This window comes from Microcebus murinus, chromosome 26 (assembly GCF_040939455.1).
Source record: "Microcebus murinus isolate Inina chromosome 26, M.murinus_Inina_mat1.0, whole genome shotgun sequence".
In the NCBI taxonomy this organism is placed as follows: domain Eukaryota; kingdom Metazoa; phylum Chordata; class Mammalia; order Primates; family Cheirogaleidae; genus Microcebus; species Microcebus murinus.
The window spans coordinates 9,980,520-9,999,858 of NC_134129.1; the positions used below are offsets into that span (position 1 = coordinate 9,980,520).

The following is a 19,339-nucleotide window of genomic DNA, read 5'->3' on the forward strand; positions in this document are numbered from 1 at the left end:
AACTATATTTGAATAAATATAGATTGTTGTACTGTACATAAAAAAATAACACATCCCCTGAAAATAAGCCCTAGCGTGACTTCTTGAGGAAAAATAAATATAAGACCCTGTCTTATTTTTGGGGAAACACAGTATATGTGCAAATAAGTGTTGATCAGTTAATACCAGTTTGATGGTGAGTACATGTGGTGCTTGTTTTTCCATTCTTGTGATACTTCACTTAGTAGAATGGGATCTCAGGATAATACAAGTGGTGCTAGATCACCATTGTTTTTTGTGGCTTCGTAGAACTCCATGGTATACGTATACCACATTTTATTAATCAGTTTTGAACACAGCAAACCTTCTGTTGCCAAGCCATGGTAGGTTTGGCAAAGAAAATAACTGTAGCAGGATGTGTGAAATAAAAGTTTCTGGTATTTGTAAGCCACCCTCTTCATTCTTCCATTTCTCTATTATTTTCTTCCTCAACTTCACTTACTGTAGTTTGGATTTCAAGTTAAAGTTCTAAGTGGATCCCTATAAGATTTATTACAAAAGATTTCAGATAATAGCAGACGAATAAAATGCAAGTCAGGTAATCCATCCTCTCATTTTAAAAAAAATTTATTAGATGCCTATTATGGGCAAGACATAGTTCTGGGCATAGTGTTAAATGTTTGTAAAATAATTGGAAATAATTATTTGGCTAAGCTGTTTCTCTAGCTGTAGTTATGTATTTATTAGTCCACCAATGCTAATGGTGAACTATAACTTAATATGTAGTAGTAAATAAATATCTAATGGGATAATTAAATCTCAATAGGGACATAATTGCTGAACAGCATTCAAAAGCTCTAGCTACATCAGAGCTCCAGCTCATTTAATCAAAGAAGTTTTATTATATGCATAGACAGTTTGCATTCTCTCTCTAAAGGATGATCTTTACAGCACCTATTTTCTGTAACAGTTACATCAGGATTTATTTGTAGCACAATATGCTTAGTTACAATAGTCTTGAGAGTTATAATCCTTTTAAGCACTCCCTTCCCTTGAAAGCATTTTCAAACACTTTGGGCATGTGACTACATAAGCCCCAAGTGTGGTTTAATCCTCAGTACTGTGGGTTACTCTTGAAGCTGAGATTCCTCTGAGAAAAGTTAAAGTATATGTTGATTTTGTCTGATTTTAACATTCATGTGGGATGACAGGAAATGGTTGATTATTCTATCACCTATAAAGCTGTAGTATGCCAAAATGATGCAACTGCTTTAATGGAAAGCCTATATGCATAGACAACAATATAGTTTTTTAAATAATCAAGTTCCATGATTTCAAAATCTAGACTTTTAAATCTAGCAAACCTTCAATCAAACATTAGCATTCAGTTGATTTTTTTTTAAGTTGTCCAAGTTTAATCTTATCTGTAATTAAATCACAATTAGGCTTTAATTATTCTAATTAAAGATTTGTATAATTTCCTTATGATAGTCTCCCCTGTAGCTTGTTTTAAATTAAATCTACTGGAAATAAGTAATTTCTTCTGATGTGTGTCCAAGTTTCTGAGTTTCTGATTTGGAACGCTTCAACCATTTTTTTTTTAATGAAACCATTCAATTAGTTTTTATTTTTGTCTAGCTTTTAATACTTCTGGAAATGCTTCAAAAGAAAAATCAAAATTTATTAGCACTTCCTCTAGTTCGCTTATTCATAAAAATCTCAGTAACTATTTCTATTTAAAATAAAACTGAAGATCCTAAACAAAACACACACACATACAACTCTGCATACATATGGATCACTGAACAGAAGAGTCAGAGTTGGAAATCTTATGGCAATATGCAAGTTGTATCTTCTTGACTCAGAGAATATGCAGAACCCCTATGTATATTGCATATATACTCCACCTCATGAAACTTTTTAAAGAATGGGAGGATTCTTTTTTGTTAGTTGGAATTATAGACTTTTTCCCCCACTTCCTTCTCCTTCCAATAGTTATGTTTGTGTATATATGTGTGTTGGAAGATCAATAATCCATAGTAATCCATACTCAAAATGTTAAGGTGCAAAGTATACCTTGGGGAAAGTTTCCCCAATTTTATCTGAAAGATTATTTCTAATTGGAAGAAGAATCCTTTTAAGTGTAACAGTTCTTTTATTTAGATGTATATATTGTTGTAATGCATACCTCTCAGCTATAAGCCTTTAGGCCTGGTGAGAGTAAGAGCTTTTCTGGATATCTGTTGCTAATCCTGGATTAAGCCTAATAGCATTTTCATTTCTACCCTATTTTGAGCAAAAGAGTTTTCATCAAAACCAATTTAATTATCTTTTCAAGGACATATAAGTGTTTAGAAAAAGTAATATTTCTCTATTTGAAAATTTCAAAGTTACAGAGTGAAATGCAATTCTTTGGTATGAGAGTGAGAAGAGTGACTAGAGGAACTAAACAGTAAATGTAACAGTAATGTAAACATTTTTCTAATGTTTACAATTAAGGCTTATAAAGGAAATGATAGAAATTAATTATAAGCAAAGGAAATGTATAGCTTTATAATGTTGATTTAATTTTGAGTTTATTGCTTTTAATTAGTATTATATTGGTGAGATAAAAATGCAACTGACTAAAGATGAACAAAGAGTTAAACTCAGTCTGACACAAACCTCAGTTTAAATATGAAAAAGTTAAATATATAAAGTTCTTTTTCCAGATGGACTAGGCAAGATATAGTATTGTAAGAAAGTGATACTATAATAATATGGGTGCATTTGTCCAGCCTATCACTCCTGCCAATTTCTGGTAGGACTCTCTGCTTTTCTAGTTCAAGATATAATCAGTAACCTAGGTTGGACCAATCATGGTATCCAATACCTTGGGCAAAATTGGTCTAGGGAAAGGTAAAAGAACTGTATATGATGAAATCTGAATTCTCCTTTGCAATTTTTCTAACCAAAGTTTACAGAAAAGAGCCCTCCATGGAGGAAGCAGGCTTTGAACTCAGGCAGTCTATGTTCAAAGTCTAGACACTCAACCACCATAAAATATTGTCTCTCAGTAGGAAAACAATCAAGTTATCACACAGGGATAAACAGAAATAAGACATATAGAAAGTCTTTTTTTTTTTTTTTTTAGGCAGAATCTCGCTCTGTTGCCCAGGCTAGAGTGCCGTGCCATCAGCCTAGCTCACAGCAACCTCAAACGCCTGGGCTCAAGCGATCCTCCTGCCTCAGCCTCCCAAGTAGCTGGGACCACAGGCATGCGCCACTACATCCGGCTAATTTTTCTATGTGTTTTTAGTTTGTCCTGCTAATTTCTTTTTATTTTCAGTCCAGACGGGGGTGGGGGGGGTGGGGGGGTGTCTTGCTCTTGCTCAGGCTGCTTTCGAACTCCTGACCTTGAGCGATCCACCCGCCTCAGCCTCCCAGAGTGCTAGGATTATAGGTGTGGCCCACTGCACTGGCTGAAAGTATTTACTCTGTTTATTGTCCTGGTTCCTGATTAGTTCTGGTCTCACCCTTTTCCTCTCTGATTCAATAAATCTGGACTCAATAAATTCCACTAATTCCATCAAAAGTACTTTTGATTTTATTTAAGCATGTATTTTGTATTTTGTTTAGCTTAAGTAAGTTTGAATTATGGTTCTATTCTTAAAACCAAAGCCTCCTGAAAAATATTCCAGTAAGAAAGGAGAAACTAGGTCACACCTGAAGCAGACATATCAATATTATGGCAGGAGGACTTAGCCGGGAAAATACTTAAAAATATCATAGGAAAATGTGCTGATCAGGAAACACTGACCAAGAATTAGCTCCACCATGAATGAGATATGATCTTGAGCAGTTACATACACGTCCTTTGTAGTTCTCAGTTTGCCATCTGTAAAGAGATTGGACTAAATGATTTCATGGGTTGTTTCAGTTCTTCAATTCTGTGAATTTACATTGTACACAAAAAAGACAAATAAATGGCTAGGGTGATGGATAGAGAATCCCAGAGAGAGGGATGAAAATGACCTGGAAAAAAATCCAGTTGAGAGCTGAGGCGAAGTGGATCTGGGACTACTGGGAGAAAGAAGGATGATTGAAGAAAAAACTAGCTGATGAGGACGTTTCTAGACTGAGTGAGACAAGTTGCTGTTGATTTATGGAACAAAGGAACAATAGGTAAGATATAAATGAATTTTGTGGAACACAGAAACAAAAAGGGAAAAAGAATAAGCCTAAGATTAAACATAAAATGAAGACTGAGAATGAGATTGATAGGTAGGAAAAGATTGAAAAAGAGAAAAGAGATCCTATATTGCCATGAGATTGGATGGAGCCTAGTCTGAATCTGAGGGAGACTGGTTAGGAATGTGGCCAGATGAAGGTGATGATTGGATAGAGAAGAGAAGAGCTTAGGTATAGTAGCTCTGTGAAGAATAATGGGAAAGAAAAGAGAGTCATTCTAAGCTTAATTGTGTATAAATTATATAAAGCAAGCATCTGAAAGAAGCAGAATGAGAAAAATAATTTTTCAGCTCTCCTTGTAAAATACTTATTAGCATTGCATAACTGAAAGTAGCTATCATCAAAAAAGGTATTAGGGTTCAAGACTCTTCTAAAATACAGGTGTCAGTAATTTGTATTTACAAATTGCATATCAGAGACGGCACATAAATTGCACATGAGTTAGTTATTTCCACCTGTGGTCCTTGTCCCTACCATAGAAGACATAAATAATCCATCAAGACCTTCTTTCTTACTCATCCTGGGTGAAGTCTTCTGAGGACAATGCTCCAAACAGGCATTTCTAATTGATAAGGAGTTGTCACTGGTTAAAAGCTATTTGTCATCTTTCCACACTATCCATGAAGGTTGTGTGTTAAGTAGCTTAGATCATTTAGATGTATTAATTCTTTATGTTATTGCCAAAAATTGAAGGAGAAGATTAGTGGGTGTAAGAACTCAACAGAAGGGCTTTTTCTATATAATGAATTATTGCAGACTCTCTTACTTTCCATGTTGTCCCTCATGCTATTTAGAGTAACTTTTGAAAATCAAAATTATTTACTTACTAAAACTTAGAAGGAAGAATGTGAATTGGACGGCCTACAGAAGCTAAATATTATACAAGACTGGAAGTCTTATTGAAGAAACTATTAATGGAATTATTATTTATTATGCATTTTGAATAAAAAAAAATGAAGGTCCCTCAACTTGTAGCTTTACTTTTGGAATTATAAGTAATACACTTTTACAAAGAGTAGGTTTTTGGATAGCTGTGACACTGTGTTAAATACCACGCAGATATATGGTCTGATAATAGTCAAATTTCCCAGGAAAGCCTGAAGATGCTTTTGGTCTGTGTAAATAATTCTTGATATATGTCTGTGAATTCTGCCTGCTTTAATATTAATAACTAACCTCTATCTACTGTGATAATATTCATGAACTCTCTAAATGGTGATATAGGCAGATATTTTGAATATAGAATCTTTATGAATTTAAATCATGAGACTGATGATTTAATCCAGTTGATTTTTATTTGAACAATATACTATCCATCTTTATAAGTTAGGTGATAAACCATACTTAGGAAGTTAGCTACACTTATCTGGGGATAGGAAATTTTCTATTTAGATCTTCCTTATACATCTTATCTGCTTTTAAAAAATGTTTTCAAATATTTTGAACATATTTAAACATGATTAATGCAAATACTCAATATTTATTAAGCAATTAACTCTATGATTCTCAGCCCAACCTGGACATTGAATCACCTGTCTGCTTTTAAAATTTACTTACATGTGGAAACCACCCCCAGAGATTCTGATTTAATTAGTGTGGGGCAAGGCCGAGACTTGTTTGTTTTTAATGTGCTCTAGATGATTCTAATGCAACAAGTGCTGGGAAATACTCAGCTAACTATTTTATTGACCCTCACAATAAGACTTGAAAATAGCAAGATAAATTTAATTATCTTTTCAAAATAAGGGAATAAAATGTAACACTGAATTATTGTGTTCTTCTCAAGGTCAAAAATTAGTTTTGACTCCTCCTTCTTGGATATTACTCCAATTTGAACTTTAAGCATAAAATATCATTAGTTTTTTTAACTCTTTTAGGCAATTTATGTATACATATATTATAACTGCTAAAAATTATAGTAATTAAAAAACTTTATAGAGAAATAGCATAACAAATTATACTTGAACATTTAAACAAGAATAAGGTTAAAAGCAAAGTTTGTGTTCCTTTTTCATTTTGAGTCTATTTCGTCTTAGTGTGTTATTCTGCATTAACAGAAATTAATGGAATTCTGTTGTCATCAATTACAATGTCATGATGAAAATTAACATGTGCTAAAGACTTTCCAAGAATTTGAGAAATTGCCAGCTTTAAAAAGTATAAAGAATAAGACAAGAGGCTTCTATTTTAGTCTTATCATTTTCTCAATGTTTAAATATAATTAACTTGGAGAATATGACTTAATTGGTGGAATTAAGGCTATATACTAAATATCAAATACAAGTTCTTTACATCTTATATAAGCAAAGCATGGATATCAAAATAAAAATAAAAAATTTTAGTGAGCTCTTTGTTCCAATTATGAATAAGAGAATGAATATTTTGGAGATTCAGATATGAGTCTTGCTTTTAGACAATTGCAATGATCCGAGAGGTCATGTTCATTATAGGGATGACCTAATTCATAATTATTCAGATATTTTTGTTGAATATCTTAAAGTGCTTTGACTTTCACATACTTAAAACATAATCAATAATATGGACAAGATAGTTTAATTTATATGTAAGATGTTCATAGTAGTTAATATCCTTGAAACTTTTGGATAAACATTTATATTTTCTACTGCTATGATTAGGAGTGAATCCTAGATGAAATGTCTCAGGAGTGAGTAGAGAAAACAAGTTCACTTTTATCTTATTAGGTATTATAGTGAAAGAAGATTCTTTGCTCACAATAAACTTTTCAATATTATAGTAAGGCAAGTAATTATAATTTATATTTTTAGAAATTTATCTATAAAATTAAAAATGATACCTTCTGGGCATGTTAATTTTTTATTTTTTGTCATACCTACCTGTGTGATTATTCTCCATTTTACATGCAAATAGAAGCAACTATTTCCAATTGCAATGTCAGCATTGACCTTTCACATACTAAAAAAATTAGTTTAATTATCTTTAGTAACTATTTCTAGTGTGTCTTAGGTAAGTGTTTATGAAGAAAATAGCACTTAGCTAAGACCTTTGTTCATAATAAGCAATTATATGTGTATCCGTGTGTGTATTTCATATATATGTGTTTACATATATATGCAATTATAGACATATACTCAAGACATACACACACACATATATGCATATACGTACACATATATATCATTTTCCCATATATATGGACACATATATACACACACATATATATGGTTCCTTCTTTCCAATGTCAATTTTAGCCTAAAATGCTGGAGAAGAGCAATGGCTTTAGCTTCAGTACCCCTGTAACCATTACTAACTTTGCGAATCCATTCTGTATTTATTTCCAAAAATATTGACAAATTTGTCTCAGTAAAATTGAGCAACATATAGAAACTCTGTTTCTTCTTTTCTGTACTATATTCCCTATTATTTAAAAACAACCACTTAGTAGGAAAAATAAACTTGCTAATAAGGCATATGAAAGACACAAAGTCCCGGTGCCTTGATCCCAGCTGGAGCAGCCATGCAGGCATAGCTGAGAGCTTGCTTGAAATGCACAACTTCAGACTCATCCCCAGACTAGCACAAATAAAAATTTAAATTTCAACAAGATTCCCTTATCATTTATATGCATTTTATAAATGAGAAATACAGGTGTGGAGTATAATCTTTTGTCTCCAGTTGCTGTAGCCAAATGTATATTTTATATTAGAAGATAGGAAACTCTACTAAAATAAAGGGATTCCATGGTTAGGGCAGAATTGTTAAGGTAGCATTCATCTCAATTTTTCTTTCTTCACCTAAGACATTTAGTGGAAATATTTTTAAAACATTGCTTTATCATGAGTTATTAACACCTGTTTTGGAGAAGTCACACCTCTAGCATTTCATTGACATAAAATATCCCGGAAAAAAATACCCAGTGGTAACAAAAATATTTTGAACAGTGTTTCACAAACTGAGTTCCATGGTTCAATTGGTTCTCAATGTATTGCTCTTCAGGTTCCTTAAGTATTTCAGGGCCAAATAATTTTATAAAACATAACAATATATACGCCACTTAGAGTTTTACAGAACATTCTCTGAAATCCTATAAGAAAAAAATCTGTTTCATCCCACATTTCTCAAATATATTAAACTTAGAACCATCTGAGACTTGCTGAATATAGATTACCAAATGCTGCATTATAGAATTGGAAGTACAGTTGGTAAAACTATTGTATAAGGATTAAATTTTGAAAAATTGTATACATAATGACTAAGAAACTTGCAGTTATTATACATGCTCTCATAATGGAATGAGCCAGTCATACATATCAAAGTGGAACTTCAAGTAGAATTTAATTTAGAAGCATATTACTATTGTCTAATCATTATTGGGGGTTGGGGAACTAACAGAATCAACAAGACACAGTCTCCTTGGTATTAACTCAGGATCTGTAAAAAAATTTTCTGGATGAGGATTTTATGTGTGCCTAGAACATTATATATCAAAAAGAAAATAGATATTGTATTCAGATATTTAGAAATGAGAAAATCCATTCTTAGAAAAACATAATTTATTGAAAGGTATAGAATTGGGAAGTGACAACCTAAAGTAAAAAATCAGGCCTATCTTCTCTCTTGTTAGATAGGTAGATACAACTATAGATATATTAATATATATCTATATATGTATGTGTGTAGATATTGATTGCCTAGTAAGGTGAGGTTTATGGAAACTTTGAGTTCCATATTTTTTTCAATATTTCTTTTCCCCTCTCTAAATGAAAAAATCTGGATTACTTTCTTTTCAACAAATCATTTAGTTGACGCAGTATGTATAACATGATTAAAAAAATAAAGAAAATGGACTTTAGACTGAGAGATTTTGGTTCAAAACTCACTAGCTCTGTGACTGTAGGATCTGAAATTACTTTTTCCATAAAAGGAGTATACAGAAACAAATTCCATTTGCCATATTATTGGGAAGATTAAATGAGGCTATGTAAAGTGCCAGGCACATACTAGGCACTCAGGACCTGCTGATTTCCTTTCAATTCCTTTGTGGAATATTTCTTATAAAAATGTATTTTCAATATTACAAAAAAAAGTCATCTAGATTAAATTTATCTAGCTGATATTTGCATTCATTTTACTGATGCTCAGAGTTAGTAAACTAAATAATCATAATCCTTGACCCTCCAGAATGGTGATTATATAACATCTATATTTTTGATCTGAAACATTTACTAATGTAATATATATATATATTGTACCCTTTATTCAAAAGAAGAATGCATGTCACTCCACACACCTCTAAACTTTCTTTTGCACCAGATATTCATTGGCAACTGACTGACTGTCGGACTCCCCTGTTTGAAATGAGGAGATATAAGACCAGGCAGTAGATATAACACTAAATTTGATTATATCTCATTAATGACAAACTTTAAGGTCAAATAGTAAATTCTTAATTTAACTTCCTATCTTCCTGGAAAGGACAAATAGTTTTATAGATGCCTCAGGTCACAGCGGTTCTCTGAAAACAAGAGGAACAAAGGCTCACATTTTGTTTTCAACGTGTGAAGAAGAAGGTCGCAGGGCATGAGAATAATAGACCTAAGAAATATATTAGGAGTCCATGTTTCAGTTGTTATCCTGCAATTTGAAACACTATCCCAAAACCAAAGTTTTGGTAATACCGTATAATAACAGTAACTACATCACTTATCATTTACTGATATTTTTATTGAGGTTTGTAGCTCATGATTTTACATGTGATTGTACAGAGCATTTAAGGAGGAAAAAAGGATGAAAAGGTTATACAAGGGAAAAAAAATCCAATAGCTTGAAATCTGGTAGGTGTATATGATAAGAATAATGCCATGTGTAAATATATGAGAATCCTAAGATACCAAAGCTGCAATAGCTTTATTGTTGATTCAAAAAAGTGATTTTTCTTATCAATAAGGAATAGCATAATTAGTTGTTAGTTTTAAAATAAACTAATTTTTTAGAAAGGTATACCTTGAATTAGATTTAATGATTGGCAAGGAGGAAAACAGTATGGATTAACTTCCAAATCATCCATCCACTTGCAATGCCTTCACAGAAGCCAGATGAAGGGAGAAAGCAACCTGACTCTACAAATCTTGATTTTATAGTTCACAGATGAGTGTTAAAATATATAAACAATGATACTTTATTAATGAACACATTTTGATTGTCTATAGCTGTTTCAAGACATATCAGCTTTTATTACTTAGGATGGTAAAGGAAACCTTTATTCTCAAATGAGATATGAAAACCAACTTTAATGTTTTCTTCCTCATCTTTCTTAATTCAAAATGTCATTCAAAAGATAAGACATTGTGACAATTTGAAATTCAGGGCATTAAAAAATACTCTAGAGGACTAGGCAGTGATTAGCCCAAGAGACATTCTGTCCTAGTCACTGTATCCTGAGTACAACCTTAAAGACCTCTACCCACTGTTAAAGAATTGGTGACACTAATTCTGTCAAACATCCTTTGAGATCAGTCAATGTATTTCACTTCAAAAACCAGGATCATTTTGCCTGTTTTGCATTCAGAAGAATCAGAGGAATTTTTAAACTTTAAAAAGCTATTTTAAATATATTTCCTTGCCAACGCAGTGTGAAATTTTGCAGTCTTGGGCCATTGAGACAAACCTAACTCCTTTAAAATTTAAAATCCTCTGATTTTGGACTAACTGTAAATCTTTAGTAACCTCTCCCAGAGATGAAAGAGTGGAGCATTCTCATTTAAAATTTTTCAATCTGAATGATAATGTTTAAATTATATCTTTAGAAGTCTGTTTTACTTTTCTTCCAAGCTCTTTCTTTTAGCATTCTAGAATGAATGGTGTATTGAGAAAACTTTTAGACATGTTTGGATTATGGAGTACTTTGATAACCCACGATTTATGAATTGACTACAATAATTGAAGAGAGGACTTGAGAGTAATATTTTCAGCATTGTGTTGTTTGTTCATTCTCAGTGTTATATATTGATATATATAATGAATTATCCTGTAACATGAATATCACTCAGTTATTAATTATTTTGCACAATTTACATAGTTCAATATAATATTAATTTAATGTTTATTAGAAAGATTCATAATAGAGCTCTAAAGGGTACAAAGCTACTAGTAGCATTAACTGTGTTGGTGCACAAGAGTCAGCAGATTAGAAACTAACGGTGAATTTAGGCAAAATACTTATATTCAAGAAACTTTTTAAACATATTTATATTTCCTTTAGACAAGGTATAACTAGGCAAAGAATATCTAAAGAGTGTTAAAAGTATTTCGTGTTTCCTGTGGAATTAGCAGGATGAAATTATAATATAGGAAACGCCAATTTTATTTTTTTGAACACAAATGTAGCATTTAATACAGTGTATGGATTTTTATCACTACAAATGATTTCATTATTTTTGCCTGGAAAACTTTTCTCTGTAACTCTAATTTAGGCCCTGCCACCTCACTATAAATTTGTCATCTTGGTTGGTTCTGCCCTTCTTCTGTTCATATTGTGGTTGAAAAGACTTGTTCATACCAATAGAGGTTTTATCATGGATAGTCTTCCTTGACTTCTTACATAAATCAACGTTCTTTCACATGCCTTCTTAAAAATCATGGTTTGCATTTACCATTGAAATATTCTAATGGGACACCAATTATCAAATGAGAAAAATGTACTTGACATACTATTAAGAGAGAGAAAGAAACATCAAAACAGTTGAAACATCAAGACTTTTGAATAGTAATTTAAACTACTAGATGTGAAAGAAGTGCTGATTTGTACCTTTTTATATTAAAAAAAGAAGACATAGCAGTAACTTTCTTTCAAATGACAATATGCAAAACCATATTAACTACCTCCTTTATTACAAAAACCACCAGGTTTGTAATATTGTAAACAAGATGTTTCCTCTGCAAGCTGTAAATAAAAGGAATCAGAGGGTGTAAGTATATGTACAGGTGAAAGTTAAAAATTGATTTCCCTTTTAAACCAAAGAGGAAATAATCAGGGTTAATTAGTAAATAGGAAAGTTTCCTCCTGTGGCCTAATCAGGAAAGAAGCAGCTACCAACACTTTTTAATTTCTACTAGTCTACAAATGAAAATTTAGATGTTTAATAATATTGTTCAGATGGTTTAAGAAGGATGTATTTGCTGATTACAAAACTGAATTTCTTTTGGGATACATTGAATAAATTGAGCTCAGAGAAGCATATGTAGAATTCCTTCACATAAAAATACCTGTATAAGCTATTTTGCAATGTTGCTACTTTGCTTTTGTGCCTCCATCTTCCTAATTTATTGATGTGCAGAAATCTAACATAAGATTTCAAAGCATTACTTAGGAATGCATAGTGAACATGTGGTAAATTATGATTATGAATTACTTCAAATGAACTAATTAAATCTTAATATCTTGGTCTACAATATACTGGAAAGTTCATATATTAGTATTTTATCTCAATATTTTTGTTAGAGAAGGACATTTGTGCCAACATCTTCAGATTTGCTCAAAACCCACATTAGGGTTTAAGTTCTTTTTTAACTCTCTAAATTTGAATTGACATGCATGTAGTTCTGCAGCATTTATTATTTTTTCCAGAAATATTCTAATCAGTAGCACTTTGGTACAATACTGATGGATAACTTCTAAAAACTATTCTTTCATTAATAGGGGATGGTTATAGATTAGTTCAGACTTGATTTTTAGATAATCCAGAAATTCTTTTTCTTCTTTCATTTGGTCTCCTACAGTAATGCAGAAAGTCAAGTCATTAGGATTTTTAACGTCATTCTTTGAGCAAACCAGTCAGTGGATGTGGACATGTGTGAAGGAAAAAGCTGAAGATATTGCCTACAAGTTAGTTTGTAGATCCTTCATAAATGGTACTAATTCCCTTTTATGTTTATCTCCATTATCACAAAAAGTTTTGTCACACCAACTAAATTAATATTAGAGCATTTAAAAACTTAAATCTTAAAAATCCTTTCATTAATATGTCAACATTTTTAGATTATAATGGAGATTTTTAAAATACAGATAATAAACTATATTTAATATAGAGTCATAGATTTTTTTTTTTCTGGAAGTTAAGAGTAGTTCCATTATGTGGTTTTGATTATACATTTTTCCAATTATTTTTACTTCAAGATAATTGTCCTCATGCCAGTTCTTTTTTTATCATTATGATTATTTTAGCATAATAATTTATTATTCAAAGTCAACATGTTCAATTATAATAGAGTGGAAAGAGTGAGGAATCCCATAAAATTTAATTGGAGTTCCAACCTATTTCTCCTTCACAATATATAGATTTTGTTACAAATATGATCAATTAGGAACAGAGGCTATGCAACAATCCATCATCAGATTCTGAATCAACTAAACATGAAGTCCATTAGCAAGCATCCTGATAGAGTATCATGTGAACTAGACTTTAAAGAGGAAGAAAAAAATCCAAGCATAAAATATTATAAAAATATTATTTTACTAAGAAGTAATAATTGCTTTGTTTCATTGGCATTACTTTTACTTCCAGATGGCTAAATAAGGTGTTATGTGTGTATAGTGTGTCTATTCAATAGAAATTTATGTCTTATTGGAAAATCAGATAAACACATCAAAAATATGTAGATAAGTAGGTCAGAAATATCACAGGGTATTGAAACAAATGGAGTCAACAAAAGGTGGGGAAAGAAGAAAAATTGAGAAATTATTAATTTATCAATAGCTCTACATGAAAATGCATGTGAAGAAAAAAGATTCAAGTTCAGGAATTCAACCCTTGCTAGTGTAAACAAGACTAAATGAATACGTGTTATATATACACAAATTTCTATTGAAATGTATGTATAATTAATTCCTTTATCCATGGTTTTTTCATTATAGTTCCATAAAACTTGATGGAACAATCTCTCCCTGTGAAAATCTTTGGGATTTTAAGTCTCTCTGAAAGCAAACCAATTATAATGTATGAGAGTTCAAAAATCTCACCCTTTCATCTTGATGCAAGAGCTTAGTAGTAGTTGATGAACTGAATGTTCTTTTGCACCAGTATATGTAGTCAAGTGATCTTTTTTCAACTTGGTCTATATAGTGCTGGGGAGGCTACCTGCTTCAAATTTCCATATAATCAAACACAAAAGATAACGGGCAGGGAGGTAGCAATATCAGAAAATCAGCAAGCTGAATTGAGGTAGTTTCCTCATTTGTCTATGAAACTAGCTTCTTACTGACAGTCACTTTCATATATTACTGTTTGACTAAGTGCTCATAATCCACAGACCATATTTGTGTTTCTGAAGTTACCTGAAACATGTCTAAAAAGGGTCCTATGATTGACAAATGTATTCTATGCATCAGGTGGATTAAATGCATTTCAGGTGCTAATAATTGTCATAGGCTTAAGAAAAACCTAATTACCATTAAAGCTTGTGGTTCTCCTCCAATTTAAAGAAAATCCGTAGACTTAAAAAAAATACTCATGTTAATTGATTAGAAAGGAGTGATACATAAAAATATTTTGAGGTGATATGATTGAAGGTTATGATGTACTCTGGCCCAGCACAATTGTTTTGGCCATATATTTTTAAATTATATATAAATTACCCTTTCTAAACTATACCTTCTCATATTGATTTAAGATATTTATTTATAGATGAGTGGTGTTTAGATTTTTGAAAAAGAAAACCCCAAGATAAAAACACTACAAGAGAAATTATAATTTGGCAAATTCATTTTAGCTCTGTCCTAAGAGGGGCTCCATGCTTGGACATGGCTGCAAAGAATCTGCAGTAATTAAGGATCTGGAAAGCTGCTTTGAAAGGACTTTTTTCCCTACCATTTCCCCCATATATAGGATTAAAAAAAATTATGACAAAAAGTGTCTTACACTGTCTTTATAAAATGGATCTTCTCTTTGCCATGATCCCTGCATCTTTTAGACATTTAATTGAATTTAAGTTTCTAACATCAAAATGGAACTTAAAAAGGAGGAAAAAATGATCCCCCCCACCCAAATTCATTATTTCTATCTCTGATTGAATCTGGCTATTAAAATAATCATGGTGACTGTAGCTGGTTCATAAATAAGCACATAGTAACATATATGTTAACCTGCTAGAAAGTAAGTTATACATCTTATTTCAGCCAACATAAACATGCCCATCCAATTTTTCTGGTTTGTCTGCAAAAACTATATAATTTTGTGCTTAGGTTATTCAACTAGGCAGACTGATTTCTTCTGCATGGCTCATTTGAGCCACAGAGGATTAGATAAGTTTATATATTGAAAACAGAAGGAAAGAAAGGCGAGAAAAATGAGAATAATTAATCATATAGTACATACATCAATACAATATCTTCTAAATCTCAATCAGTTGTTTATTGGTTGGCAAACAAGTTTCACTTTTACAACAAATATTAGTAATGAGGTCATCCAACTTTGAGACCATACAAAATGGATCATAAATTTAAAAAAAAATTATATGTGCTGCTAATTTCTCTTGTATTCCTACATTACTTAAAATCCTGTCAAATAAATAAATTTTCCTGTTAATAAAAAGAAGACTTTTTTTAAAAAAAAATCACTTCGAAATAATTTGACCTTTCAATTCTTACTATGAAGGAGTGAATTTCCTCTAAAAATTGGTAGTGCAGGTGCCCACTTGGGGATCAGACTGAGCATTCAGCACTGTAACGCCTATGGAATACCGTTTTTCACATGCAGAAGCCCCACTAGTTCTATAGACACCTCTTGACTTCTAGAATCTTAGCTACTGTCTTGGTGATGAACTGCTTGCCAAATATGCTTTGCAGTACAACAGGTGTGCCCTGTAAACATAAGAGTTTTGTCCTGCTCTAATTTGTAAAAATGCTGTTGGAAATAGATTCTGACTAAATAAAGATATATAGTGAGGGAAGGAAGTCTAATTTTATTTATTTTATTTTTTGTAAAAAATAATTTGTTTGCATTACTAGAAAATGATTCTTATAAAGTGATAGTTTCGCTTATTTATTTATTTATTTTTTTGCCAGGCAAAACTTTAAAGGAAAAAAGAGGCCAAAAAAGAAAAAAAAAAAAAGAAGAAGAGAGAATAGAAAAGAGAAAAGAAAAGCAAATTAAAAAAAGAGGAAAGGAAGGTAACTTTGCTCTCCTACTGGTAGACAAACTTGCAAGACCAGCACGAAAGAAAAAAGAAAACAACTTTTTTTTTTCCACTACATTAACAGGACTCAAATTCTGGAGGAACAGAAAGCAGACTATATGTGCAATGCTAGTATCTGTACATTACATAGAAATTGTTCATTTTTTTTCTGCCATTAGTTTTATCATCAGTTAATACAGCAAATCATAAAATATGCATTTAGCATATAATTCTAGAATTCCCCTCCATTTCATTATTAATTTTGTTGTTTTATTTTGTTTTCCACAGCTCTTCCAGCTGTAGTGAATTCAGGTGGTAAGTGACAAAAAACCACTATGTGATACAGTTTTGCTTTGCTTTTATGTTTGTTTGTGCAGCACTCCAATCTAGATGCAGCATTGTTACTAAATTCAAACAATTGTTCTGGCCTTTTAAAAAGCAGGTCCTTGTAATTATAGTAACAGAGCATCAGAGATGTTAAAACAAACACAACATAATTCAACAAGGCCACAATGAGTGCCATTTTCTTCATATCTCGTTCATTAACATAATGAAGTCTCCATCTGAGGGGAAAGGACAGGAAAGGAAGGGGCACAGGGGAATTTCAGCAGTTATCTTTCTCCCCTGGGCTGACCTAAAAATCCCATTTAAAAAAAAAAAAAAAGTCTGAGAGAGTTTGTCTTTCAAGAACAGCGTAAAGATTTAGGAGTACACACATTATTACCACTGCTTATATCAACTCAGAACAGTCATCAAGGTGTTAGCAGTTTTGTTGGTTTAAACTTTTGTGTCATCTTCTATAGACTAGTGACCAAATGAGCAGGTCCTTTTGAACTTCCCTCCGGAGAGGTCCCATCTTTGTTTGGAGGAACTATAAAGCCATCACTGCTGCCACGACCTAGCTGGTAGTAAGTGTGCAGCTGATGGATGTGGTTTCTGGAGCCTAGGTTTGGCATGCTTTTGTAGTAAACATCTTCGGCATCACCACATTTGGCCGGTGGAGGTTCGGTCTGGGTGCTGGTGGTAACGCTCTCTGTGGCGGCCACACCAGCCAGCGCTGGCATGCTGGTATAGAGAGAGTCCCTGTGGGGTGACTGGAGATCTTCTGTGTGCTCGTTGGTTAGCAAAGGGAAAAAGCTCTCGCTGTGGTCTTGGGGGATCCGCCTTCTGGGGTAATGGTGTGGCTGGTGGTTCTCTGTGGAGTAAACTCTTGGGGGCAGCAAAGGAGCATCTGATTCCTCATGAATGAGTTCCAGGCCCAAACTCTCCTCATGGTTAAAGGAGGTGGCATCATCCAGGACAATGGCGTCGTCTTCGCTCCCACTGCCGAGGTTATTCACCAGCTTGTTCATCAGATTCCTGTTCTGTTCACTGGACCGCTCATGGTTGTTCAGGTAAGAAGGGATATAGTTGGAAGTGAGTTCCTTCAGAATCTTTTTCTCTAGGGCGGTCTCGTTATGGTTATAGCCACGGTCTATGATTTGCACACAGTTGCTCAGGTATTCGCTGCTGGCAATGCTGTAACTATTGCCATGGTTACCATTCAGTGGTAGAGTATCCATGACACTTGTATCCCTGGCATTGTTCAGAAGCCCCTCTGAAAAAGATTACAAGACACTATGACATTTATATCCAAAAGGGCCATACAACACACACAAACACAAAAGCAAAAACATTCATCGACTATGAAATATGTATAAATTGCTAGCATTTTTACTTAAGTATAAAATGTTTGGAAAGAAACAAAAAATACTATTAAATCTATTTGTGCATATGTACATAATTGGACAACTGACAAATTTTACAAATGGAAAAGTAGCAAAGTAAATCTTCAGAAGAATTTCTTAAAAACCAATAAATTATCAATTTGCAATTTCTATACAAACATGAACATTATTTCAAGTATATTTGATTATAACTTGGACAAAATAAAGTAAAATTTTGGTTTAGTCATTTATAGCTTTCAATTTATACACATCAAAGTCAAATAATTCATTACCTTTAATATCACATGTTGCCTTAACATTGAAATAGCTATAATATTAACATAATTCGTGTGTGGTACTTTGAATATACATACGGGTCAAAAGCAAAATAAAACAGTTTCTAATAATTTGATATAGAATTTTGTAAGATTAAAAATATCTACACACAAAACCACAAAAGGATTATGTTAAATTTGTCAGAATGATGAGGTCATGAAATAATGCTTAGTCAAATAAATGGCACATCAAAATAATTTATACATAGGAACTTTCAAAACATAAGTATTTGGATTTATTTTCTAAATTTTTTTCTGCTATAAGCACTTTGATTATTATTATATATTAGCCCATTGGTGATTGTTTAGGGTCATTAGGTAATACTACAAAAGAATTTGTAAAGACACAGGGATCTGATTCCTAAAAACCTCGTGTCAGTGTTAACGTTACCATTCAATAATGAGTGATGATTTTGTGTGCATTTTAAACTTTGGGTTTAAAAGTTGATAAACATTTTATTCTGGTAAGAAACAGCTGCAGTGAAATAAATTTGACCACATATTTCTTCAAGGTTTTTACATTCCCTTGAATGAACAGAAATCCAAGATCTACAATAGTTTCATAAATCACTTCAAATGCAACCACAAAAGGAAAAAACACATATAACCAATATTGGTAAATCAGAAAGGGTATTTCTTTAAAGAAAAATTAACTGGAGAATTCTGTTAATACATTGCTAATGTGAAAATATAGCATTCATTCTATATCTGTGATGCAGTTACGTTTATCAAAAGTCAACTCATTCATTGCTAGTTTATCAAATATGTCAATTTTTATATGGACTTCTGATGCATACTTGATGGTATCAAGTAACAACATAGTTTTGAAAAATAGTGCATAAAACATTTTAATAAGCAGCTATCACAGACATAGGGTGAAGCAGTTTATTTTCATTTTATATCTTGTAGACAAATCCACAATGTTAAGAAAAAACCAAA

The 19,339-nt window shown here is 32.2% G+C and overlaps 1 protein-coding gene across 15 annotated transcripts in view; it reads right to left on the reverse strand.

Annotated features, from left to right (window-relative positions):
- The window catches only part of ADGRL3 (adhesion G protein-coupled receptor L3), a 780,724-nt gene that overhangs the window by 11,541 nt on the left and 749,844 nt on the right, over positions 1–19,339 (reverse strand). For 10 of the 15 annotated variants that reach the window (XM_075997936.1, XM_075997926.1, XM_075997928.1 and 7 more), the window contains one exon: positions 9,892–17,956. The exons of 1 other annotated variant lie outside the window; for it this stretch is intronic. In XM_075997936.1, the coding sequence (XP_075854051.1) occupies positions 17,157–17,956 (800 nt within the window). In that variant the 3' untranslated portion in view covers positions 9,892–17,156. Of the gene's footprint in view, positions 1–9,891; positions 17,957–19,339 lie in introns of those variants that run through there. 4 more of the 15 variants (XM_075997935.1, XM_075997932.1, XM_075997933.1 and 1 more) reach the window with 1 other exon arrangement.